The 25991-nt window shown below is 46.8% G+C and overlaps 1 protein-coding gene across 2 annotated transcripts in view; it reads left to right on the top strand.

Annotated features, from left to right (window-relative positions):
• Positions 1 to 124: 124 nt before the first annotated feature.
• The window catches only part of atg9a (ATG9 autophagy related 9 homolog A (S. cerevisiae)), a 47153-nt gene continuing 21286 nt past the window's right edge, over positions 125 to 25991 (top strand). The window contains exons 1-10 of one of the 2 annotated variants that reach the window (XM_059647626.1): positions 125 to 206; positions 3776 to 3840; positions 12279 to 12469; positions 19838 to 19881; positions 20423 to 20487; positions 21041 to 21202; positions 21832 to 21973; positions 23188 to 23936; positions 24957 to 25110; positions 25434 to 25613. In XM_059647626.1, the coding sequence (XP_059503609.1) occupies positions 12367 to 12469; positions 19838 to 19881; positions 20423 to 20487; positions 21041 to 21202; positions 21832 to 21973; positions 23188 to 23936; positions 24957 to 25110; positions 25434 to 25613 (1599 nt within the window). In that variant the 5' untranslated portion in view covers positions 125 to 206; positions 3776 to 3840; positions 12279 to 12366. The remainder of the gene's footprint in view (positions 207 to 3775; positions 3841 to 12278; positions 12470 to 19837; positions 19882 to 20422; positions 20488 to 21040; positions 21203 to 21831; positions 21974 to 23187; positions 23937 to 24956; positions 25111 to 25433; positions 25614 to 25991) is intronic. The other variant, XM_059647624.1, reaches the window with a different exon arrangement.

The following is a 25991-nucleotide window of genomic DNA, read 5'->3' as shown; positions in this document are numbered from 1 at the left end:
CAAACCGGTGGCACTACAGGCGCACGCGCAGTACGGTGAAAGGGGAGGAAAGCGGGCGGTTTGGCGCAGGCGCAAAGCGAGAGGGACAGCACCGCGCGGGAGCATTTCCGCCCCACTGGATGATGTCAGAACCGCCCCGCTCCTCCATTGTTTCCGGTTGTTGACGGCCGAGGGTCGCCCCGCTCCAGGAGAAGCTCCGGCCTCAGGTACCAGGACCAACCCGGGCGTGGGCATCCAGGGAGGACCGGGGCTTATTCTCATAGGCATCTCTGAGCCTGGGCCTTGGAGGGATGGCTTATGGTGACAACAAAATAAAAACAACCGGTTTGTACTGGTTCTGAGGAAGGGCTCACCGGACCCGAGACGTTTCCTCCGTTTGCTCCCGCACAGACACGGTCAGACCGCCTGAGCTTTTCCAGCAACTTCTGCTTCCGTTACTGATTTACAGCATCCGCTTGTACTAATGGATTTTAAAAACAACCAGGAAAGGGGAGGGTCAGTGCTGAGGGAGTGTCGCACTGTTAGAGGGTCAGTGCTGAGGGAGTGCCGCACTGTTAGAGGGTCAGTGCTGAGGGAGTGCCGCACTGTCAGAGGGTCAGTGCTGAGGGAGTGCCGCACTGTCGGAGGGTCAGTACTGAGGGAGTGCCGCACTGTCGGAGGGTCAGTGCGTCGGAGGGTCAGTGCTGAGGGAGTGTCGCACTGTTAGAGGGTCAGTGCTGAGGGAGTGTCGCACTGTTAGAGGGTCAGTGCTGAGGGAGTGCCGCACTGTCGGAGGGTCAGTACTGAGGGAGTGCCGCACTGTCAGAGGGTCAGTGCTGAGGGAGTGCCGCACTGTCGGAGGGTCAGTACTGAGGGAGTGCCGCACTGTCGGAGGGTCAGTGCGTCGGAGGGTCAGTGCTGAGGGAGTGTCGCACTGTTAGAGGGTCAGTGCTGAGGGAGTGTCGCACTGTTAGAGGGTCAGTGCTGAGGGAGTGCCGCACTGTCGGAGGGTCAGTGCGTCGGAGGGTCAGTACTGAGGGAGTGCCGCACTGTCGGAGGGTCAGTACTGAGGGAGTGCCGCACTGTCAGAGGGTCAGTACTGAGGGGGTGCCGCACTGTCGGAGGGTCAGTGCTGAGGGGAGCGCCGCACTGTCGGGGGGTCAGTGCTGAGGGAGTGCTGCACTGTCGGGGGGTCAGTACTGAGGGAGTGCCGCACTGTCAGAGGGTCAGTGCTGACTGAGCAACGCACTGTCAGAGGGTCAGTGCTGACTGAGCAACGCACTGTCAGAGGGTCAGTGCTGACAGAGCAACGCACTGTCAGAAGGTCAGTGCTGAGGGAGCAACGCACTGTCAGAAGGTCAGTGCTGAGGGAGCAACGCACTGTCAGAAGGTCAGTGCTGAGGGAGCAACGCACTGTCAGAAGGTCAGTGCTGAGGGAGCAACGCACTGTCAGAAGGTCAGTGCTGAGGGAGCAACGCACTGTCAGAGGGTCAGTGCTGAGGGAGCGCCGCACTGTCGGAGGGTCAGCGCTGAGGGAGTGCCGCACTGTCGGAGGGTCAGCGCTGAGGGAGTGCCGCACTGTCGGAGGGTCAGTGCTGAGGGAGCGCCGCACTGTCGGAGGGTCAGTACTGAGGGAGTGCCGCACTGTCGGAGGGTCAGTGCTGAGGGAGTGCCGCACTGTCGGAGGGTCAGTGCTGACTGAGCAACGCACTGTCAGAGGGTCAGTGCTGACTGAGCAACGCACTGTCAGAGGGTCAGTGCTGACTGAGCAACGCACTGTCAGAGGGTCAGTGCTGAGGGAGTTCTGCACTGTCAGAGGGTCAGTGCTGAGGGAGTTCTGCACTGTCAGAGGGTCAGTGCTGAGGGAGCAACGCACTGTCAGAAGGTCAGTGCTGAGGGAGCAACGCACTGTCAGAAGGTCAGTGCTGAGGGAGCAACGCACTGTCGGAGGGTCAGCGCTGCACTGTCGGAGGGTCAGCGCTGCACTGTCGGAGGGTCAGCGCTGCACTGTCGGAGGGTCAGCGCTGCACTGTCGGAGGGTCAGCGCTGCACTGTCGGAGGGTCAGCGCTGCACTGTCGGAGGGTCAGCGCTGCACTGTCGGAGGGTCAGCGCTGCACTGTCGGAGGGTCAGCGCTGCACTGTCGGAGGGTCAGCGCTGCACTGTCGGAGGGTCAGCGCTGCACTGTCGGAGGGTCAGCGCTGCACTGTCGGAGGGTCAGCGCTGCACTGTCGGAGGGTCAGCGCTGCACTGTCGGAGGGTCAGCGCTGCACTGTCGGAGGGTCAGTGCTGCACTGTCGGAGGGTCAGTGCTGCACTGTCGGAGGGTCAGTGCTGCACTGTCGGAGGGTCAGTGCTGCACTGTCGGAGGGTCAGTGCTGCACTGTCGGAGGGTCAGTGCTGCACTGTCGGAGGGTCAGTGCTGCACTGTCGGAGGGTCAGTGCTGCACTGTCGGAGGGTCAGTGCTGCACTGTCGGAGGGTCAGTGCTGCACTGTCGGAGGGTCAGTGCTGCACTGTCGGAGGGTCAGTGCTGCACTGTCGGAGGGTCAGTGCTGCACTGTCGGAGGGTCAGTGCTGCACTGTCGGAGGGTCAGTGCTGCACTGTCGGAGGGTCAGTGCTGCACTGTCGGAGGGTCAGTGCTGCACTGTCGGAGGGTCAGTGCTGCACTGTCGGAGGGTCAGTGCTGCACTGTCGGAGGGTCAGTGCTGCACTGTCGGAGGGTCAGTGCTGCACTGTCGGAGGGTCAGTGCTGCACTGTCGGAGGGTCAGTGCTGCACTGTCGGAGGGTCAGTGCTGCACTGTCGGAGGGTCAGTGCTGCACTGTCGGAGGGTCAGTGCTGCACTGTCGGAGGGTCAGTGCTGCACTGTCGGAGGGTCAGTGCTGCACTGTCGGAGGGTCAGCGCTGCACTGTCGGAGGGTCAGCGCTGCACTGTCGGAGGGTCAGCGCTGCACTGTCGGAGGGTCAGCGCTGCACTGTCGGAGGGTCAGCGCTGCACTGTCGGAGGGTCAGCGCTGCACTGTCGGAGGGTCAGCGCTGCACTGTCGGAGGGTCAGCGCTGCACTGTCGGAGGGTCAGCGCTGCACTGTCGGAGGGTCAGCGCTGCACTGTCGGAGGGTCAGCGCTGCACTGTCGGAGGGTCAGCGCTGCACTGTCGGAGGGTCAGCGCTGCACTGTCGGAGGGTCAGCGCTGCACTGTCGGAGGGTCAGCGCTGCACTGTCGGAGGGTCAGCGCTGCACTGTCGGAGGGTCAGCGCTGAGGGAGCGCCGCACTGTCGGAGGGTCAGCGCTGTGGGAGCGCCGCACTGTCGGAGGGTCAGCGCTGTGGGAGCGCCGCACTGTCGGAGGGTCAGCGCTGTGGGAGCGCCGCACTGTCGGAGGGTCAGCGCTGAGGGAGCGCCGCACTGTCGGAGGGTCAGCGCTGTGGGAGCGCCGCACTGTCGGAGGGTCAGCGCTGTGGGAGCGCCGCACTGTCGGAGGGTCAGCGCTGAGGGAGCGCCGCACTGTCGGAGGGTCAGCGCTGAGGGAGCGCCGCACTGTCGGAGGGTCAGCGCTGAGGGTAATGCCGCACTGTCGGAGGGTCAGTACTGAATGAGTAGTCTCTGTATTTCTGCTTGTTGGAGTTTTTTGTGTACAAACGTGCTGCAATGTTTCTTGTTTTGTCCGTGGTATTTATTTTACTGTGAAACCTGGTGTGATTTTGCGTTGTCTACTGTTAAAAGCCAGTACTGTGATTTGGGTTCTATTTATAATGCCTTTTTCAACATCTCGACAAACAAGTACTTTCTCATTCCAGTAAGCCTGATCTGCAAGCTGATGAAGATTGAAACTAAACCTTGGTGATTGAAACTGTGACTGAAGGTCAGCATTTTCAACCTTTCAATTGTGGCTTATTCAGTCTGTGATTTTCACAGTACTTTCATCGGGTAGTTACAACAGTTGCAGATTAAATCTTCCATCACTCTCTTAAAGTGAAAGTGAAGCTCCTGCTACACTGTCCCTCATTAAATAGTCCTAGGACAGGTACAACATCAGTGCAAATATAGAGTAAAGCCCTTTACTCTTAAATCACAATTAAACCTTGATATTGTCCCCATCAAACAGTCTGAGTATGAGGACTGCCTGGTGTTAAATATAAAGTAAAGCTGCCTCTATGCTGTCCCCATCACAAACATCCAGGACAGATTCAGCATAGGGTTTGACGTCCTTGACATCTAGTCTCTGTCCTCTGATAACTAATCACTTACCTCTTTCAAACTCGTTTTCCTGCTTATCGTTCAGGCATTAGTGGCATGGCAGTCGAATCTCATCTGTGTGCTAGAAGCTCCTGGTTCAAGTCCCATCTTCCCCAAGACATGTCATAGTCAAGTTTTTTGACTTTCTTTTGAAAAACCTAACTTGTCCCTTCATTTAAGTTATTTACATGGATTCAAATCAGTTGTTGCCCTCACATTGATCTCTGTGGCATTGGACTGGTTGCACTTTGCCACAATTAAAAACAACCCATTACATTCTATTTTATATATTCAGCCATGAGATGTGGGCATCACTGGCTAGTCCAGCATTTATGAACTAGCAGGCATTGAAAAGTGAACTGCATTACTGTGGTTCTGGAGTTATATTGGGGGCCAGACTGAGTAAGGATGGCAATTCCCTTTCCCAAAGGATGTTAATAAACCCAGTTGGATTTTACAAAAATTGATGGCTAGAAACTAGGTTTTCATTCTAGAATTTATTGAATTGAATCAAAACCAAAGGAATGGTGGATGCTGTAAATCAGGAATAAAAACAAAGTTGCTGGAAAAGCTCAGCAGGTCTGGCAGCATCTAGTTCAGAAACGGGTCATAGGAAAGGGTCACCGGACCCGAAACATTAACTCTGTTTTCTCCTTCACAGATGCTGCCAGACCTGCTGTGCTTTTCCAGCAACTTTGTTTTGTTGTTGTTGTTTGTTGAATTGAAGTTTCACTATCTGCTGTGATGGACTTCGAACTTGTGTTCCCCAAACATAAGCCTGGCATTCTGGATTACTTGTCCAGTGCTGTTACCATTCTATCTGTTAGCTAACCAATCCTCTACTTGTGGATACCCCCTCCCCACCACCTCCATCATAAGCAGTAACTTTTCCAGTAAACTTTGTACTTTTTAATCTTTAATTTTGGTAATCTTTATACACAACATGTACAGGTTCCCTGTTATCCACGTTGGCTATTACTTCCTAAACCACTCCAAAATATTAATGAAACGCTATTTCCCTTTTACAAAACCATGCTGCCTCTGCTTGATTTTACTGAGATTTTCTAAGTGCTATTTAGTAACCTTCTGAATAAACAATCCTGGTAATTTCTACTGACATATTAAACTAACTAGCCTGAAATTTCCTTCCTGGCTCACTGCTTTCTTCAACTGAGGAATTATAGTCGCTATTTTCCATCTGATGGGACCATTCCATAATTTAGGGAAATTTGACGACTGGTTCTTTTAAGACTCTGGGATGAAGTCTATCAGGACTGTGGAACTTGTCAACTTTTTTGTTCTAATAATTTTCTCAGTAGATTTTCCTGTAATTGTTTGAAGGGCGTCCTTCTGTCTCTCATCTTGATTTATAACTATTTCTGGACAGTTATCTGGATTGTTGAGATTGGTTGGCTTGCTGAGCTGGTTTCTCTCGCAGACGTTTCATTACCATGCTGGGTAACATCCTCAGTGCAGCCTCCAATGAAGTGTTGGTGTGTTTTCCCACCTAGCTTTTAAAGCTCTGGGGTCTGTTAAGATGGATTACCTCACTTCCAGGTTTCCTCTGTAGTGGAACGTATATGTGGTCGAGTTCAATCCGTTTATTAATAGCCTGCTTCGTGGAGTGCCATGCTTCTAGGAATTCTCGTGCTTGTCTCTGCCTGGCCTGTCCAGGATCTTGGTGTTGTCCCAGTTGAAGTGGTGGTTCTCCTTGTCCATGTGGATTGAGATGAGTGAGTATTGGTCATGTCTTTTTGTAGCCAGTTGGTGTTCATGTACTCTTATTGTTAGTTTCCTTCTCATTTGTCTGGTGTAGTGTTTCTCACAGTCTCTGAAGGGGATCTTGTGAATGACATTGGTCCTGTCCATGGCAGGGAGTGGGTCTTTAGTTCGGGCGAGCAGTTGTCGTAGAGTTGACATGGGCTTGTGTACCACTCCGATGCCCAGCGGTCGTAGAAGTCTTGTGGTGAGTTCCGATGTGTTTCTGATGTCGGGTAGTGTGATGTGCGTGTCGGGACGTGCAGAATCTTTCTGATGTTGTTCGTGTAGACATCTTCTGACCCAGTTTTTTGAATATCCATTATCCTTGAAAACCTGGAAGAGATATTCTTCTTCCTCTTGGCGTAGTTTTGTGTTGCTGCAGTGTGTAGTTGCCCTTTTAAATAGTGTTTGCACACAGCTTTGTTTGTGTGTGCTGGGATGGTTACTGTTGAAGTTCAGTACCTGCTCTGTGTGTGGGGCTTTTGGGTGTACTTTCGTTTGCAGTTCCCCATTTGTCTTGCACTCAACCATGAAGCCCAGGAATGGGAGTTGTTTGTTCTTCTCACGGGTGAATCTTATTCCGGTGAGGGTGTTGTTTATACATTTTTGTGTCTCCTCTAATTTGGTCCATTTAAAAGAACAAAAAACAAAGAATAAAGAAAATTACAGCACAGGAACAGGCCCTTCGGCCCTCCAAGCCTGCGCCGATCAAGAGCCTCTGTCTAACCTGTCATCTATTTTCTAACGGTCTGTGTCCATTTGCTTCCTGCCCATCCATGTACCTGTCCAAATACATCTTAAAAGACGCTAACGTATCTGTGTCTACCACCTCCGCTGGCAACGCGTTCCAGTCACCCACCACCCTCTGTGTAAAGAACTTTCCACGCATATCTCCCTTAAACTTTCCTCCTCTCATTTTGAACTCATGACCCCCGGTAATTGAGTCCCCCACTCTGGGGGAAAAAGCTTTTTGCTATCCACCCTGTCTATACCGCTCATGATTTCATAGAACGTTACAGCACAGTACAGGCCCTTCGACTCTCGATGTTGTGCCGACCCATCATACCGATCTCAAGCCCATCTAACCGACACTATTCCATGTATGTCCACATGCTTGTCCAATGACGACTTAAATGTGCCTAAAGTTGGCGAATCTACTACCGTTGCAGGCAAAGCGTTCCATTCCCTTACTACTCTCTGAGTAAAGAAACTACCTCTGACATCTGTCCTATATCTTTCACCCCTCAATTTAAAGCTGTGACCCCTCGTGCTCGCCGTCACCATCCTAGGAAAAAGGCTCTCCCTATCCACCCTATCTTACCCTCTGATTATTTTATATGTTTCAATTAAGTCACCTCTCAACCTTCTTCTCTCTAATGAAAACAGCCTCAAGTTCCTCAGCCTTTCCTTGTAAGACCTTCCCTCCATACCAGGCAACATCCTAGTAAATCTCCTCTGCACCCTTTCCAAAGCTTCCACATCCTTCTTATAATGTTGTGACCAGAACTGTACACAATACTCCAAGTGCGGCTGCACCAGAGTTTTATACAGCTTCACCATAACCTCTTGGTTCCGGAACTCGATCCCTCTATTAATAAAAGCTAAAACACTGTATGCCTTCTTAACAGCCCTGTCAACCTGGGTGGCAACTTTCAAGGATGTGTGTACATGGACACCGAGATCTCTCTGCTCATCTACACTACTAAGAATCTTACCATTAGCCCTGTACTTTGCCTTCCGGTTACTCCTACCAAAGTGCATCACCTCACACTTGTCTGCATTAAACTCCATTTGCCACCCCTCAGCCCAGCTCTGCAACTTATCTATGTCTCTCTGCAACCTACAACATCCTTCGTCACTATCCACAACTCCACCGACCTTAGTGTCATCTGCAAATTTACTAACCCATCCTTCCACACCCTCATCCAGGTCATTTATAAAAATGACAAACAGCAGTGGACCCAACACCGACCCTTGTGGTACACTTTTGTAGACCTCAATCAGGTCCCCCCTCAATCTCTGTCTTTCTAATGAAAATAATCCTAATCTACTCAACCTCTGTTCATAGCTAGCACCCTCCATACCAGGCAACATCTTGGTGAACCTCCTCTGCACCCTCTCCAAAGCATCCACACCCTTTTGGTAATGTGGCAACCAGAACTGTACACAGTACTCCAAATGTGGCCGAACCAAAGTCCTGTACAATTTCAACATGACCTGCCACCTCTTGTACTCAATACCCCGCCCAATGAAGGAAAGCATGCCGTATGCCTTCTTGACCACCCTATTGACCTGCGTTGCCACCTTCAGGGAACAATGGACCTGAACACCCAGATCTCTCTGTTCATCAATTTTCCCTAGGACTTTTCCATTTACTGTAGAGTTCGCCCTTGAATTTGATCTTCCAAAATGCATCACCTCGCATTTGCCCGGATTGAACTCCATCTGCCATTTATCTGCCCAACTCTCCAGTCTACCTATATTCTGCTGTAATCTCTGATAGTCCCCTTCACTATCTGCTACTCCACCAATCTTAGTGTCAGCTGCAAACTTGCTGACCTACACCTTCCTCCAAATCATTTACATATATCACAAACAACAGTGGTCCCATCATAGATCCCTGTGGAACACCACTGGTCACAGATCTCCAATTTGAGAACCTCCCTCTACTACTACCCTCTGTCTCCTGTTGCCCAGCCAGTTTTTTATCCATCTAGGTAGCACACCTGGACCCCATGTGACTTCACTTTCTCCATCAGCCTGCCATGGGGAACTTTATCAAACACCTTACTGAAGTCCATGTATATGACATCTACAGCCTTTCCCTCATCAATCAACTTTGTCTCGTCCTCAAAGAATTTTATTAAACTGGTAAGACGTGACCTTCCCTGCACAAAACCATGTTCCCTATCACTGATAAGCCCATTTTCTTCCAAATGGGAATAGATCCTATCCCTCAGTATCTTTTCCAGTAGCTTCCCTACCGCTGACATCAGGCTCACCGGTCAATAATTACCTGGATTATCCTTGCTGCCCTTCTTAGACAAGGGGACAACATTCACAAGTTTCCAGTCCTCTGGGACCTCACCCGTGTCTAAGGATACTGCAAAGTTATCTGTTAAGGCCCCGGCTATTTCCTCTCTTGCTTCCCTCAGAAACCTGGGATAGATCCCATCTGGACCTGGGGACTTGTCCACCTTAGTGTCTTTTAGGATACCCAACACTTCCTCCTTCCTTATGTCAACTTGACCTAGAGTAAGCAAACACCTATCCCTAACCTCAACGTCTGTCATGTCCCTCTCCTTGGTGAATACCGATGCAAAGTACTCGTTAAGAATGTCACCCATTTTCTCTGACTCAGTGCATAATTTTCCTTTGTCCTTAAGTGGGCCAATCCTTTCTCTAGTTACCCTCTTGCTCTTTATATATGAATAAAAGGCTTTGGGATTTTCCTTAACCGTGTTTGCTGGCAATATCTCATGTCCTCTCTGAGCCCGTTTAATCCCTCATTTCAGATTCACTGTACATTCCCGATATTCTTGCAACACTTTGTCTGCCTTCAGTCGCCTAGACCTCATGTATGCTTCCTTTTTCGTCTTGGCTAGTCTCTCAATTTCACCTGTCATTCATGGATGACAGTAATGATGACAAAGGTGTTGTCTACGTAGCGTATCCATAGTTTTGGTTGGATTTGCGGAAGGGTCGTCCTTTCTAGTCTTTGCATCACTGCTTCAACTATGACTCCAGAGATAGGTGATCCCATGGATGTCCTGTTGATTTGCTCGTATATTTGGCAATAACCGGCTATAAAAAGACATGACCAATACTCATCTTACTCCTCCTGGACAAGGAGAACCACTGCTTCGACTGGGACAACACCAAGGTCCTGGGACAGGCCAGGCAGAGACAGGCACAGAAATTCCTAGAAGCCTGGCACTCCACAAAGCAAGCTATTAATAAACACATTGAACTCGACCCCATATACATTCCACTACAAAGGAAAACTGGAAATGAGGCAATCCATCTCACCGGACCCCAGAGTTTAAAAACCAGGTGGGAAAACACACCGACGCTTCATCAGAGGCTGCACTGAGGATGTTACCCAGAACGGTAATGAAACGTCCGCAGAACAATAAACCAGCTCGGCGAGCCAACCAACCTCAACACCCACAGCCTGAGCTACAGATCTACTCCAAAACCTTAGTTATTTGGATTCTCTATGTTGAAGACAGACACACAATTTGTGATCAGTCTGGCTGTCTTCCTGATTTTTGTTTATTAATTTCTCACACTGTGTAAAGGACCACCATTCGCTTTAAATGGAAGAAAAAGTATCATGGAAATGCTTATTATTGATCTTTGTTTTCAGCTACGTTTTCCTCATTGAATTTCTCCCCCTCTTTAAAATCATTCATTGCTAGTTTTTAAATTGTCTCTCAATATCTGACCAGCTACTCATCTTTGTGAAGTTATGCACTTTTCATTTTTAATTTGATACAATCTTTAACTTTTTTAGACAGCCACAGATGGTATAGCTTTCTTCCTCACTACGATGTTCCATTGCTGAGTCTTATGAAAAATTTGCTACGCGTTTTTACTGTCCATCCCTTTAACCTAATTAGCTAGTTCACTTCGGCCAGCTTTGTAGTCATACTTTTGTAATTTGACCTCTTGGGGACCTCTTGTGGTGCAATGGTAGTATCTCTATTCCCGGACTGAGAAACCGAGGTTCAAGTACCCACCTGCTCTAGAGCTATGAGTGGAAACAAATAAGCCAGCAAAAAGCACTTATTTCCCATTTATACCTAATTCTTACATTGCCAACAAATTCCCCAAGTGATATACCTTTAAAAAGGGGAGGAAGGTCAAACTCCTCTGTTAATTACGCCAAAGCATTAGTCACAGTCTGTTTTGATGGGAATAGAGGTTCCCTTCTAATAGTTACCCCTGAAACTCCCAGAGAAGCTCACTTTGCCCCTCATAATCTGTTATAAGGATGGTTAAGAGAAAGAAAATCCCTGATCTCCATTTTATAAGCCACAGGTAACAATTAAATTAACCATGACAATGAACAGAGTTACTAACAAACTGAACAGATTTCCCCCTTAATTACTACCTATTCACTAAATGAAATAAATTCTACTGGAATACTCTTGAAATCATCACAAGTCCAACCTATATAAACCCAATTAATGAGAGCAGTAAATTAAAACTTAATCTCTCCAACTTCGCACAGAATGTGTCTTTTGGAGCACTCTGCCTTCTGTTGATTCCATGTCCCAAATGCCTTTCTTCTACTGATTCCGCTGGAGGGATGCTTTCTCAGTGAAGACTGTTAGCTACAAGTGCCATGGTGGTACCTTTCATGGATAGATGGCACTTTCTTAGGGAGCTTAGCGATTTCGTGTGAGAGCTAGATGCTTGTTTCTCAGATGGCAGTTTGTTCTCGCACCGATTTTCACAAAACCCTCAGCTTATATATGTTCGATAACACATCAATTTCATTACAATAGCATCAGTCCAAAGTTGTCAAAACCATTGGATTTAAATTCAATTGGCTTTTAGTTTCTAAGTGCTTTGTTTAAACTAATTAATTGCTTTCAGGCTAATTTACTAAAAGAGCTAAACAAGTCTAAGGGTTCCACTCACTCACCCAATCTATACGTATTTCAATTTTAGAACTGACTGTACATTTTTTCAGCTATTTTACAGACACATTCTCTGTGCAAAACTCTAAACTTAGAAATGCATTTATTTCGTGAAGGAACCACGCTTTTTTCCCCTTATTATTTTTCCAAACACCTAGCTTCCTGCCTTTCAATTCATGAATATTCTACACAACTTCATAACAATTCTCACTCAGGCTGTCTGTCACTCTGGATGGGATCTTCTTTCTGACTGGGTGAAGTTTGGTGCTTGCATTGAATTATAGACAATAGACAATAGGTGCTGGAGTAGGCCATTCAGCCCTTCAAGCCAGCACCACCATTCATTATGATCATGGCTGATCATCTACAATCAGTATCCTGTTCCTGCCTTATCCCCGTAACCCTTGATTCCACCTTGAATTAGATCTATTTGTATTTAATCTTAGACCACCATTCTCTCTAAAGAAGATACAATATTCAATCATGTTCGGCTACTTCATCATGTAGTCATTAGTTAAATGTGCCTATTGTACACTTGCTTGTGGGAGCAGTTGAAGAGGTCTGGAAATGAAACGAGACTCGGTAGGAAGCAGTAGAAACAGTGTCTGTGTTGGCTTTAATGTTGCATTTTTACGACGCTTTGTCCTGTTAGCAGTTTTGAGTCTTGCTGTCTGTCCAAGGGATCTTCCTGTGACATTGAATGATGAGAACGTCTGGCACCAGTTGAGGAATGGCAGCCTGAGATGGCAGCATTTACCACGGAGTACCAGCGACTGCAGTCCTCCTACACCGATTCACCACCCGGGGAGGAGGACCTGCTGGTTCATGTGGCTGATGGTGGCAAATGTAAGTTGAATGTTTTCTTACTGTCCCTATCCCCACCCTCTCCAAGAACCATGGAAGGGTTGCCCTTGTCCTCAACTTCTACCCCAGCAGCTGTTATCATTAATACCGTCTGAAGGAATGCTTGAGACCTAATGGAACATGGGAGCGGTGATAGATTTGTTAATTAAGGGTTAATTGGGTGTATAAAAAGTGAGGAGCTTGAGCTCATTGGGATGTGTTTTATGGAGTGCAGTTAACGGAACTAAAAGTGTGGTTTTGAACTCGGTTTGAATAGCATGTAATACCAGTCTCCGAATTCAGTGGATCATTCTCAACCATTCTGCCAGCTCCAACGTAATGCCACCACCAAACGCGTTGTCTCTTCCAACAGAACCATTTCCTCTACAGCACTCTTGTCTTTTCTTCGATTATCTCCAACTTCTGCAATCCTATGACATATTTCTGTACAAGCGCAGGAGAAGCATCACCCCTGTCCCTTCGTCTCTTTCCCGTCCAAGTCCCAGTACTTTTCTCAATGTTACTTTTTATTCACTGCTCTCAATGAGATTTACTATCCAAAATGAAAACTGAACAGAGATTGGGTAATTGATTTGTTTGATACCTTCAATCCAAGTTTCTGATTGTCTGTCATTTTAGTATTCCACCTTTGTTTCACAGTGACCTCACTGTCCTTAGTCTCCTATATCTTCCAGTGAGGTTCAGTGGAAACTTGAGGAACAGCCTCGAGATCTCAACAGTCAATTTCAAATCGTATCCATCAAGAAGTGGCTGTTGGTCATTCTGCATTCGCACCGTCTCTAGATTGGTCATCTGTTTCCTTAGATCTTTTGGCCCTGCACCAAATTTTGGGCATTTAATCTCTCTTGACTACCCCCTTTGTTACATACCTTCCTTTTGCCCCTGTCCCACTGGCTATCGCTCAAAACCCATTACGTTTTGACTTTTTCCCACTTCTGACAGGAACGAAGAAACAGGAGTAGGCCAATCGGTCCGAGCCTTTCCTGCCATACGATCGTGGCTGATTGAACTCTTCATTGTCTTTTACCTGCCCCTTCACCGTAACTCTGTACATTGCGGTAAACCAGAAATCTGTCAAACTCTACCCTAAACATACTCAGACTGAGTTCCCACAGCCCTCTGTGGTAGAGAATTCCAAAACACAGTAAAACAAAATTCTCTTCATCTCGGTCCTAAATTTCATCTCCTATATTTTTAAACTATGGCCTCTGGTCCGAGACTCCCAGCCAAGGGAAGCACCTTATCTGCATTTATCTTGTCTATTTGTTTCAATATTTGGTAAGCTTCACTGAGATCAATTCTCATTCTTTGAAACCCTGGAGAATACAGGCTCAGTTTGTACAAATCTGAGTGGGCCACTGAGCTGCTGGTCTTATTACAGCCTTGGTCCAAGTGTGCACAGAAGAGCAGAATTTCAGAGGTGAAGTGAGAGTGATTGCCCATGATATTGAGGCTGCATTTGACTGGGTTTGTTATTGAGGAGTTCTATCTGTTGCTGCTGTCTATTTTCTGCCTGTTAGCCAGCGTTTAGACCATGCCAATACATTATGTCCTATCCCATGTGTTTGAACGTGTACCACCCCATCCTCCTGGGGGGTACTTCATCAAAAACCTACTGAGAATCAAAGTATACTAAACCAATCAATTCCACTTGATCAATTTTGTTGCTAAAATATTCCAGTAACTCTTACAAGACTGTCAAACATGATTTCCCATACTCCAATCCAAGGTGATTCTGCCCAATCATCCAATTGTCTGATTATCTGATCCTTTATAATCAATTCTAGCATTTTCCCCTATTCCAGATGCTAGACTAGTAGTTCTATAGTGCTCTGTTTTCTCTCTCACACCCTGTTGTGAGCCACAAGTTGACTGACCTTGATGGAGATGTTGCACCTCAAAGGAATGTATAGTTGCTGTAAATTATACAACAGTTCTCTTAAAAAAAACCATTACCCATATACACTGCTGCCTTTTGATGTATTTCCTCAATCCATTCAGCCAATTTTTGCTCATGTCTTCATAATCTCCTTTATTCACGTTTAACAGTCATGCTTCAGATTGAATTACCTCCCTTTTAAATACAATGTGAAATTCCACCATATTTTGGTCACTCCTACTTAAAGGTTCTTACATCAATAAAAATCACTAATTCGCCCTTTATCAGGGCAATTCCAACCTAGTTTTCCTTCCTTTCTGAATATCGAATGCCCTTCAATGTTCTGGTCACATGCAGCCATGCTTCTTCAATGGTGATTAGATCATACCTATGTACCTTTTATTAATGGCTATAGATTGTCTCCCTTGTTACGAATACTGTGTGCATTCTGTGAAAATGCTCTTAACTTTATCTTTTTGACATCATTCTGCTTTTGAAGCATTCTCAATGCCCAGCTTTGGTATGCCTACCTTTGGTATTCTCCCTGGCAAATTCTTGATTTCTAGTGACCAACTGAATTTCCTTCCAATTTGGGTTACCGCTTGGCATTCCTATCCCCTTTACAAAATAGTTTGAACCAACCGCAGCAGCATTAATAAATATCCTCACAAGGAGATCATTTCAGTCCTGTAAAGGTGTAACATGTCCAGCTTGTGGAGTACTCATCAGCCCCAGAACCAGTCTCAATCCTGATTAAAGCTGATGGCCTCCCTCACATCAGTTCTTCAGCAACATTCTTCAAGCAGCCAGTGTTCCTAGTCTTCCCCTCATGCCGTGTGGTGCTGGGACTGAGTCTGCTGTAGTGAACTTACTGTTGTTTAAAGGTTTTCTTCCAACTTCCTTGAAATCACAATTGTTACAGGTGCCAAAGGATGCCATGTGGCCAGTTGTGCTGCACCAGATCAGCTTTTCTAATCCACATCATTATAGAGTGCGAATTTGCTGCTTATTCCCCCATGCACTCCCACTCTTTCTGTCTAAATAATCATCCAATGACTCAACTGAATCTGCCTGCACCACATTACCAGGCAGTGAGCTCCAGACCCTCACTACTTGTTGTGTGAAAAAGTTTTGTCTTGCATCACCCTTGCTTTTTTTGCACTTCACTTTAAATCTACGCCCCTCTCATTCTTCCTTCTTTCTTTACGAGTGAGAACAGCTTCTCCCACAGTACTCTGTCTAATCCAGTAATGATTTTGACAATCTGTGTCAAATTTTTCACTTGGCGTCTTCTCTCCAGAGAGAACAGTCCCAGCACTGATCTCTCCTCCAACCAAAGTTTCCTATCCCTGGATCCATTCTCATAAATCACTTCTGCACTGTCTCCAAGGAAGACACATCTTTCCGATAGTGTGGTGCCCAGGATTATACACAATCCTCCTGGTTGAGGTCAAACAAGTGTCTTATCATCTCCTTTCTCTTGCACTCTGTGCCTCTATTAATAAAGCTGAGGCCAATGTGTGATTTTATTAACTGCTATCTCCACCTGTCCTGCTACCTTCGATGAACTGTGCACATATACACTCAGGTTCCCCTGCTCCTGCATCCTCTTTAGAATTGTACCCTTTGTTTTATATTTTCTTACCATGTTCTCCTGAGTGAAGTGCACCACCTCTCACTTCTCTGCATTGACCCCCGTCTCCCATCTTTCCGCTCACTCCAACTTGCCAACATCCTTTTGAAATTCCTCACTATACTCTTCACAGTTTACAGTTCTTCAAAATCTTGTATCAAATTTATCTTCAGGGCCATATCCCTCTTCCAACTTATGTCATTGGTGCCAGTATAAGCCATGACTTCTAGCTGATCCCTTTCTCTCCCTGAGAAGGATGTGTGCGATATCCTTGACCCTGGCATCAGAGGGGAAAAGCGCCATCCTAGAGTCACATTTATGGCATAGAAACAACTGTCTACTTGCCCGAAACGCCAGTTTTCCTGCTCCTAAGATGCTGCTTAGCCTGCTGTGTTCATCCAGCTCCACACTTTGTTATCTCAGATTCTCTAGTGTCTGCAGTTCCTACTATCTCTTCCCTATAACTATTGCTCATCCATTCTTCTTCATCCTCCTTGAACAGATGAGTCTCCCTTGATGCAATGGCCATGGGTCAGGCTGTGTTCCCCTGAGGAACCATGATTCTCACCAGTATCCAAATGTAACACCAATCGGTAAGCATGATGTGGCCAGAGACTCCTTTATTACTTGCCCTGTTTACTTAGGCTGCCTCGTAACCACCCATTCTCTCTCTGCTTTTGAGCTTCTAATTTGCACTGTGACCACCGCTTATACATTTTATCCGCATAGTTCTCCACCTTGAGATGACTGCAGCCAATGCTCATGTTCCAAGGCCTGGAGCTTGGGTTTCTGTAGCTGGTGATACTCCCCATCTGAGGCACTGTGTATGTGTGTGTGCGCACGTGACTTCACACATAGCACAATGTGTACATGTCACTCAGCAATGCTAACCCGCCATTCCTTGACTTCAAAAACTATTTGTTACCCTCACAGTCAGTATGAACTTAGTATGAAAACTTAAACAACAAACACTGTCTTGGAGAAAGGGAGGTAAAAATACTAGAGACAAAGACTGATACCAACATCACTCTACAGATTAAAGATACTGACCAATTTTACTCGATCAGCTGCTTTCCATGTCTTCATGACACCACTCTGTCCTTGGTGTCAGTGCAGGAAGGTTTCTCAATCTGTGCCCTCCCTACTTTGTAGTAAGCCTTACTTATAGCATCTCTTTATTCCTCTACAATGAATTCCCACTCTGACCCTAATTCCCAGTTAGTCACTCTGTCTTGATCTCATTCCAGTGCAATCTCCCTCACTCTGACCATATGGTTTATTCTGACTGTACACTTTGAACAAGCCCTAATGTAGACAGCTCTGATGTTTTTCTTAACCACCTGTTACAGTAATCAATACCCAATTCAGGCAGAAATTTCAGGCGTTTGATGGATAATTTCCACGGTCATGGATTTTGCCTTTTTATCTTCTATAAAAGTTGTCGTTTCTAAGTCAGGTCCTGACTTTTACTCTATAACTAAACCTGCAAAGATTTATCTGTCTCAGTGAAGCCAAGTTTCGTTTATTCAGGTGTGTGGTACACTCTTGAAAATTTTCAGACCAGATATGAAACATTGTTTTTCCCTCCATAAATACTCCTATATTTGCTGAATGTTTGCAGCATTTTTCTTTCTCTTTTATTTGCAGCGTTTGCAATATCTTGCTTTTATCGCTGTATCAAGGAACAGAAGCAGCACTGAGGGAAGACCATTCAGCCTGTCATCTCTGTACTGATTCTCTAAGACTAGTTTCACTCACCCATTTTTTTCCCTTGTAGCATTGTAATTTTTATTCCATCCAGGTAGTAATCCAATTCCTTCTGAAAGGCCTCAATTGAACCTGCCTCTGTCATGCTCTTGGACAACGCGTTCTGGGCCTTACTACAGGAAAATGCTGATTTTTGTGTCACCATTCCTTAGAACGTAGAACATTAGAGCACAGTACAGGCCCTTCGGCCCTCGATGTTGTGCCGACCTGTCATACCTGTCCTTCTTTCGTCACTACATAGAACATAGAACAGTACAGCACAGAACAGGCCCTTCAGCCCACAATGTTGTGCTGACCATTGATCCTCATGTGTGCACCCTCAAATTTCTGTGACCATATGCATGTCCAGCAGTCTCTTAAATGACCCCAATGACCTTGCTTCCACAACTGCTGCTGGCAACGCATTCCATGCTCTCTCAACTCTGTGTAAAGAACCCGCCTCTGACATCCCCTCTATACTTTCCTCCAACCAGCTTAAAACTATGACCCCTCGTGCTAAACATTTCTGCCCTGGGAAATAGTCTCTGGCTATCAACTCTATCTATGCCTCTCATTATCTTGTATACCTCAATTAGGTCCCCTCTCCTCCTCCTTTTCTCCAATGAAAAGAGACCAAGCTCAGTCAACCTCTCTTCATAAAATAAGCCCTCCAGTCCAGGCAGCATCCTGGTAAACCTCCTCTGAACCCTCTCCAAAGCATCCACATCTTTCCTATAATAGGGCGCCCAGAACTGGACGCAGTATTCCAAGTGCGGTCTAACCAAAGCTTTATAGGGCTGCAACAAGATCTCACGACTCTTAAACTCAATCCCCCTGTTAATGAAAGCCAAAACACCATATGCTTTCTTAACAACCCTGTCCACTTGGGTGGCCATTTTAAGGGATCTATGTATCTGCACACCAAGATCCCTCTGTTCCTCCACACTGCCAAGAATCCTATCCTTAATCCTATATTCAGCTTTCAAATTCGACCTTCCAAAATGCATCACCTTGCATTTATCCAGGTTGAACTCCATCTGCCACCTCTCAGCCTATCTCTGGATCCTGTCAATGTCCCGCTGCAGCCTACAACAGCCCTCTACACTGTCAACGACACCTCCGACCTTTGTGTCGTCTGCAAACTTGCTGACCCATCCTTCAATCCCCTCATCCAAGGCATTAATAAAAATTACAAACAGTAGAGGCCCAAGGACAGAGCCCTGTGGAACCCCACTCACCACTGACTTCCAGGCAGAATATTTTCCTTCTACTACCGCTCGCTGTCTTCTGTTGGCCAGCCAATTCTGTATCCAAGAACCTTAAATCTGTTCCCCTTATCCCATGAATATATTACCATTGGGAGCATTATTCTCTAATAAATGTCCTCTTCTCCAATTTGATCCACACTGTTCATTAAATCTTTAAACATCCCTTTCAAATCATGTTTCCATGATAAGGGCCCAGTTCTCAAGTGCTTTCCTGCATCTGTATTTCCTCATAGCAGGTAGCATTCCCATTATTCTGTGTTTTTCCCCTCCACCTTCTCAGCTAAGTATCCTTCCTGCCAAGATCAACACTTAACCCTTCCCAACTCTGGACTTAATCGCTAGCCCATCATTGCTTTTAGGTTCTATACTAACTGTAAAAACAGGATTTCATTCATGTTTTCTGGCTTTTTCTATGCAAGATATTTGTTTTAAATGTCATGTGAACTCAAAACCCCCTCTATTTGTCCATGTCACCACTTCCTAGTGATGTAATTCTCATTTTTGTTTTTTGTAGTAGAATGTCCCGGCTGTCAGTTACAAATACTCCAATTGATCTCTCACTTTTATGCCCATTTTTGATGTTTACTTTGCCTAACGTGACTTCAGTCATTGTTGTTCTCAGAAACAGACTTGGCTCCAAAACGCATGTGGGGCACCTTGACCGCTCAGAAATTTAAACATTGTCCCTTGCCCTCTAAACAGCATGTAATCTTATCTTGTCCTCTAGGCTGATTCAATCAGTTTCAAGTTCACTGGGAGTCTGGCTGATAATGAGGAAAAGGTGCTTTAAGTAATCTCTAATCTTTTTGTTTACTTCTCCGTAGCTCCATGGCATCACATTGAAAACCTGGATTTGTTCTTCTCCAGAATATCCTTTATGAATTGTTCCAAGCCTGTTGCATCTTGGAGACAATATGGTTGAGCTCCCAACAGTTATCTGCTTGTTCCCTTCAGTGGCACTGAACAAGGAAATGAGGCTCCTGAAAATTGATGCATGTTGACTTCCCTCTCAGTCCTCTCCCTCTCAAGGAGATATCTGTACACTGGTGTGTCTCAGTATCCCCTCTCCCAGGGGGTCTCTGCGCACTGACTGACGTTGCTCAGTCCTCTGACCCTGCCTCCCTCTGCCACAGAGATAACTGTACACTGACTGGTGAATCTTAGTCTGCTCTCCCTGGGGAAATAGCGTGTGCATGATGGTGTCAGAGTAATAAGAGTGCAGAAAAGGCCCTCTTTCCCATTGAGTCAACTTTGTTGACAGTAGCTGAAATGTTCAGTGTGCGACACTGATTAACATTGCTATTACATTTCCTATGTGTAAATTGGGCTGCCTGAGTCTGTGTTGAGTTGTTTGCTCCTTCTGCTGTTTGGAATTTGAAGTTGCTCACCTTTCCTTAACTACATAATACGTCTATCACTTACACCAGAAGAATGGCTTCCTCTGTATGCTGCTGTCTGAAATGTTCGAATTGGTGTATGTATTCTTTGGTATTAACTACATTCTCGTAGGATCAAACCCAGCGCAGAGGGATTTGTATCTAACTTCATGCTGTTCCTGGCTTGGCGTGAGACAGTGTAGAGAAAGCCATACTCTGTAGCTAACTTTGTGCTGACTCTGTCCTGGAAGTGTTTGGGGACAATGGAGGGAGCTTTGCACTGTATTTGGCCCTTGTTGCCACTGTCCTGAAGGTGTTTAAAGGGGACAGTATTGAGGAAGCCTTTGCTTTGTGTAGAAGAGTAGAGAGAATTTTACTTTATCTAACCCCATGTACCTGTCTTGGGAGTGTTTGAAGAAGTCAGTGTCAACAGAGCTTTGCTTTCAGTGGTAAAGAACAGAGGGAGCTGTACTCTGTTTCTAACCACATGCAGTCTCTGCCCTGGGAGTGTTTTATGGGGACAGTGTTGATAGAACTTAATACTTTCAATTTAAAAGTGTAGAGGGAACTTTCATCTTTATTAAACCCGTGTAGTCCCTGCTTGATTCCTCATTGATAGTAATCTCTGTCTCCCCATCTTGATTTCTGCAGGCAGTTTGTTTTCGTCGTCACTTTCACCACGTTTCTGGTCAGTTGTGTTGATTACGACATCCTTTTTGCTAACAAGCTGGTGAACAATACGCATCGTGAAAACCAGCTGATCAAAGTGACACTGCCAGACGCCTTTCTGCCCCCATGTGTCTGCACTGCTCAGTAAGGATTGTGGAGATGGGGTTTTTGGGGCAGAGTGACATGTCCCTTTCAATGTATCTATGCCATTCACTTCAACAACTCCCTGCCACAGTGATTTGGGTATTTTGTAAACTCTTTCAAATAAATGTGGGCTTTGCTAGTTTGAACAGTCTGTATTTACAAAGAAAGGTGGTAGTGTGTTCTCAAACTACCGCAGCCCTCGTGATGTAGGATCAGCCACAGTGCTTTTAGGGTGGGAGTTCCAGAATTTGGATGTGGCACCAGTGGATGGAGCCTTGGTGAATTTCTGCAGGGCATCTTGCAATGGTACACACTGCTGGCAGTGCCTTCAGGGAAGGGGGTAGATGTGGATGAGGGAGGACAAAGTGAGGGTGGGAGAGGAGGGAGTGGGGATGGAGGAGACGGGGTATTGGGGAAGGGGATGGGGGTGGAGGAATGGGGAAGGTGACAGGCTTTGGTGGATGGGCAGGACATGGAATGGGGAAGCGGATGCGAGTGATGGGGTAGGTTGGGTTGGGTCAGGTCGAGGAGTGCGATGGGGAAGGTTGAGGTTGCTGGGTAGAGTGCCAGTAAAGCACCATGCCGCTATGATGGGGCTAGCTTTCACGTTATGGGTTCGACTTTTTTAGGATCCGACAGAACGTGCTGATCATCTTCATCCTGATGATTGCTGGTGTCTTTTGGATTCATCGGTTGGTTAAGTTCATCTACAACATCTGCTGTTACTGGGAAATTTGCGCATTTTACAAGAATGCTTTGAAGATACCAATGGTATGTTACTGCTCACTTTGACTCTTCCCAACTCCTCATTCCTCTTTCCTTGGGGTTAAAGTAAAAACAGCTGAGTGTGGAGCTTCATTTTCTGGAGTTGGGTTCGATATGCCCTCTGAGCTATAGCTGCAACTGAGTCACTGACATTGATCAATTTTCTGTTGTGTGGAGGTGGTTTAATGCAGCTTACACTGACCAAATGCATTTTAAAAATGTGGCCAGCATTTCCGGCCCACTTTGAATCTCTGGAGTCCATGGACATTGTAGGTTGATCCACAGTGTCCTCGGAGGGAGTTCCAGGATTTTAACCCAGCGACAGCAAAGAAATGGCAATATATTTCTAAATCATAATAGTGAGTGACTTGGAGGGGCTGGTGTTCCCATGTATCTGCTGCCCTTGTCTTTGTGGATGGAAGTGGTTGAGGGTTTGGAAGGTGCTATGGTACTCACTTGCTATTGAGCATCAGTGGTGAGCTGAGAGCATGGGTTTCGAAGCTGGGGAGTGGTAAGTTAGTGATTGGCTGTCAATCAGTGGGTATATTCTGTTCTGGATGTTTGCCAAGTGCTGCTGGAGGTTATGATATTGCCCAGGTTACTGCTGATGACACTGTGTGGTATTTGTCATCCCTGCCAGTTTGCAGAACTGGTCAAGGCTGGTTAGAGTAGTTTTCTACTCCTCTTGGTCTGCAGCTGGTCTAAATACTAATCGTAGAGAACAAAAACAGGGTTGCTGGAAAAGCTCAGCAGGTCTGGCAGCATCTTAAAGGGAGAAAATCAGAGTTAACGTTCTGGGTCGGGTGACCCTTCCTCAGATCCTTCTGTTGCCGGACCTGAGTTTCTCTAGCAACTTTGTTTTTGTTCCTGATTTACAGTATCCACAGTTCTTTCAGTTTTTAACCAATTGTAGGAGATAAGCTGTACATGAATGCAAACATAATTAGCACTTGTCTTTAACATGAGAGTTTATTGCGCGACAGCAATCGATGCAAATTGGGTAACTTATCAATTATAACACCAAAAAACCTTTTGGAACTTGACAGAGATGCATACTTCCTTCAGGTAGAGTGTTTTGGGGTGAAGGGTGTTTAAGAAAAGTGTGGGTTTGGTGGGTGGGTGTTGAGTGCTGAATGAGTCTAATAACATGGTGTTTTTGGGGATAGTGTTGGAGCTGGACTGTAGCAGTGTGAGCTCATGTTGTGGTTCTGTGTCTTCAGGCCCAGCTCCCATACTGTAGCTGGCAGGAGGTTCAAGCACGGATCATCCACATTCAGAAAGAACATCAAATCTGCATCCACAAGAGGGAGCTGAGTGAATTGGACATCTACCATCGTATCCTGCGTTTCAAAAACTACACTGTGGCCATGATTAACAAATCTCTGCTGCCAATCCGTTTTCACGTTCCCTTCCTGGGCGAGGTGGTTTTCTACACCAGGGGTTTGAAGTATAACTTTGAACTGATCTTTCTGTGGGGCCCTGGCTCGCTCTTCCAGAATGAATGGAGTTTGAAGCCAGAGTACAAACGAGCAGGCAATCGGTTGGAGCTGGCACAGAAGCTCAGCACGCGGATTCTGTGGATTGGAATCACCAACTTGCTCCTCTGCCCTATTATCCTGATCTGGCAGATTCTGTACGCTTTCTTCAGCTACACAGAGGTCATCAAGCGGGAGCCTGGCAGCTTAGGGGCTCGGTGCTGGTCACTGTATGGCCGGTGTTACCTGCGACATTTCAATGAGCTGGACCATGAGCTACAGTCCAGGCTCAGCAAGGGCTATAAGGCTGCCTCCAAATACATGAACTGCTTCCTGTCACCATTGCTCAGCGTCCTGGCTAAAAACCTGGCCTTCTTTGCTGGCTCCATCCTGGCTGTGCTCATCACTCTAACTGTGTATGACGAAGATGTTCTGGCTGTAGAGCATGTGCTGACCACAATCACTCTGCTCGGTCTCTGTATTACTGTGTGTAGGTGAGAATCCTGGACTGAGGGCCTCGCGCACTCGCACACATTCTGGGAGATACTGGCAGGGAATATGGAAAGAAAAGGCACTGAGGGACCCTGAAGGAGGAATCTCTTAGCTCACAAATTAGAAATAAAACAGAAAGTGCTCGAGAAACTCCAGCAAGGCTTGCAGCATCACTGACAGAAAGTCAGAATTAATATTCTGAGTCTAATATGATTCAGAAACATCAAAAATAGGAACTGGGGTAGGCAATTTATTCCTTTTGAGGCTGCCCATGGCATTCAGGATGATCATGGCTGATCATGCAACCCCACCCCCTGTTTCTGCTTTCTCCTCATACCCTTTGGCCCCTTTAGTCCTAAGAATATTTTTAACTCCATCTTGAGAGTATTCAATGTTTTGGTCTTAGCTGCTTTTTGTGGGAATAAGCTCCACTGAAGGCATTTCTCCTCACCTCAATCCTAAATGGCCTATCCCTTATCCTACAGTATGGCCCCTGGTTCTGGCCTCCCTGATCATTGGAAACATCCTTCTGTTGTTTACCCTGTCTAGTCTTGTTAGAATTTTATAGGTTTCTTTGGGATTTCCTATTCATTCTTCCCCTGCAATTAAGGTGATGGCCCAGTGGTGTTATTACTGGACTGTTAATCCAGAGACCCAGGTAACGTTCTGGGACCTGGGTTTGAATCCTGCAGGGGGATGGCACTGAGGGTGCAGCACGCTGTCGTTGGATGGGATCAGCGCTGAGGCGGCAGTGCGCTGTCGGTGGAGGGGAGGATCGGCGCTGAGGCAGCGGCACGCTGTCGGTGGGGAGTGTGGGGCGGGTCCACACTGAGGGTGCGGCACGCTGTTTGTCGGGGGGGTCGGCACTGAGGCATCAGCGAGCTGTCGGTGGAGGGGGGTGTCGGCGCTGTGGGAGCGGCGTGCTGTCAGTGGAGGGGGGGGGGGTCAGCGCTGAGGGAGCGCACAGTTTACTCTGCTGTTGATTTCTGTTCTTGTGATGTGAACCATCTTACTGTTTCCAGGTGTTTTATTCCGGACAAACATGTGGTGTTCTGCCCGGAACAATTACTCCGGGTCATTCTGTCCCACATCCACTACATGCCTGACCACTGGCAAGGGGCAGCCAATCGATATGAGACCCGTGATGAGTTTGCTCAGCTCTTTCAATACAAAGCGGTAAGGATCACACAGGTCAGGTGGAGAGTGAGTCAGTGTGGGCAACGGAGGTGGGGGAGGGTCAGTGCGGGAACGCGTGGGGTCCTGTGCGGGGATGTGGGGGGTGGTCCTGTTAGTAGGAGGGGCATTTATTGGGAATTGTGATGTGGGGGTCTGTTGTGGAGACATGGGTCCTTTGTATAATGTGCTGGGTTCTCGGAGCTCTGTTATCATCCACTAGACCAGTGAAGGAGAAGGTCATCCATCTCTCAGGTTGTATGGGCGAGGGACTTTCTGTCCAAGGAGCTGGCACTCTCCTGCAGTGAACCTGCTTCCGTCCACAGGTCTTCATCCTTGAGGAACTGCTGAGCCCCATCATCACCCCTTTCATCCTCATCTTCTGCTTAAGGCGCAAGTCCCTCGAGATCATCGATTTCTTCCGTAACTTCACAGTGGAGGTTGTGGGTGTTGGGGATACCTGCTCCTTCGCCCAGATGGATGTGCGGCAGCATGGACACCCTGCGGTAAGTGATGCCCAGTGTTGGTCCTTGATAGATTTTTCCTCCCCCAGGAGCAGTGGATGCTAGGGGATAATTAGAACATAGAACATAAAACATTACAGCACAGTACAAGCCCTTCGGCCCTCGATGTTGTGCCGACCTGTCATACCAATCTCAAGCCCATCTAACCGACACTATTCCATGTACGTCCATATGCTTATCCAATGATGACTTAAATGTACCTAAAGTTGGCGAATCTACTACCGTTGCAGGCAAAGCGTTCCATTCCCTTACTACTCTCCGAGTAAAGAAACTACCTCTGACATCTGTCCTATATCTTTCACCCCTCAATTTAAAGCTATGCCCCCTCGTGCTCGCCGTCACCATCCTAGGAAAAAGGGT

Source organism: Stegostoma tigrinum, chromosome 7 (genome assembly GCF_030684315.1).
Source record: "Stegostoma tigrinum isolate sSteTig4 chromosome 7, sSteTig4.hap1, whole genome shotgun sequence".
Taxonomy (NCBI): Eukaryota; Metazoa; Chordata; class Chondrichthyes; order Orectolobiformes; family Stegostomatidae; genus Stegostoma; species Stegostoma tigrinum.
Note: the sequence above shows the minus strand (reverse complement) of the source record. Positions and strands in the feature narration are given on the sequence as shown.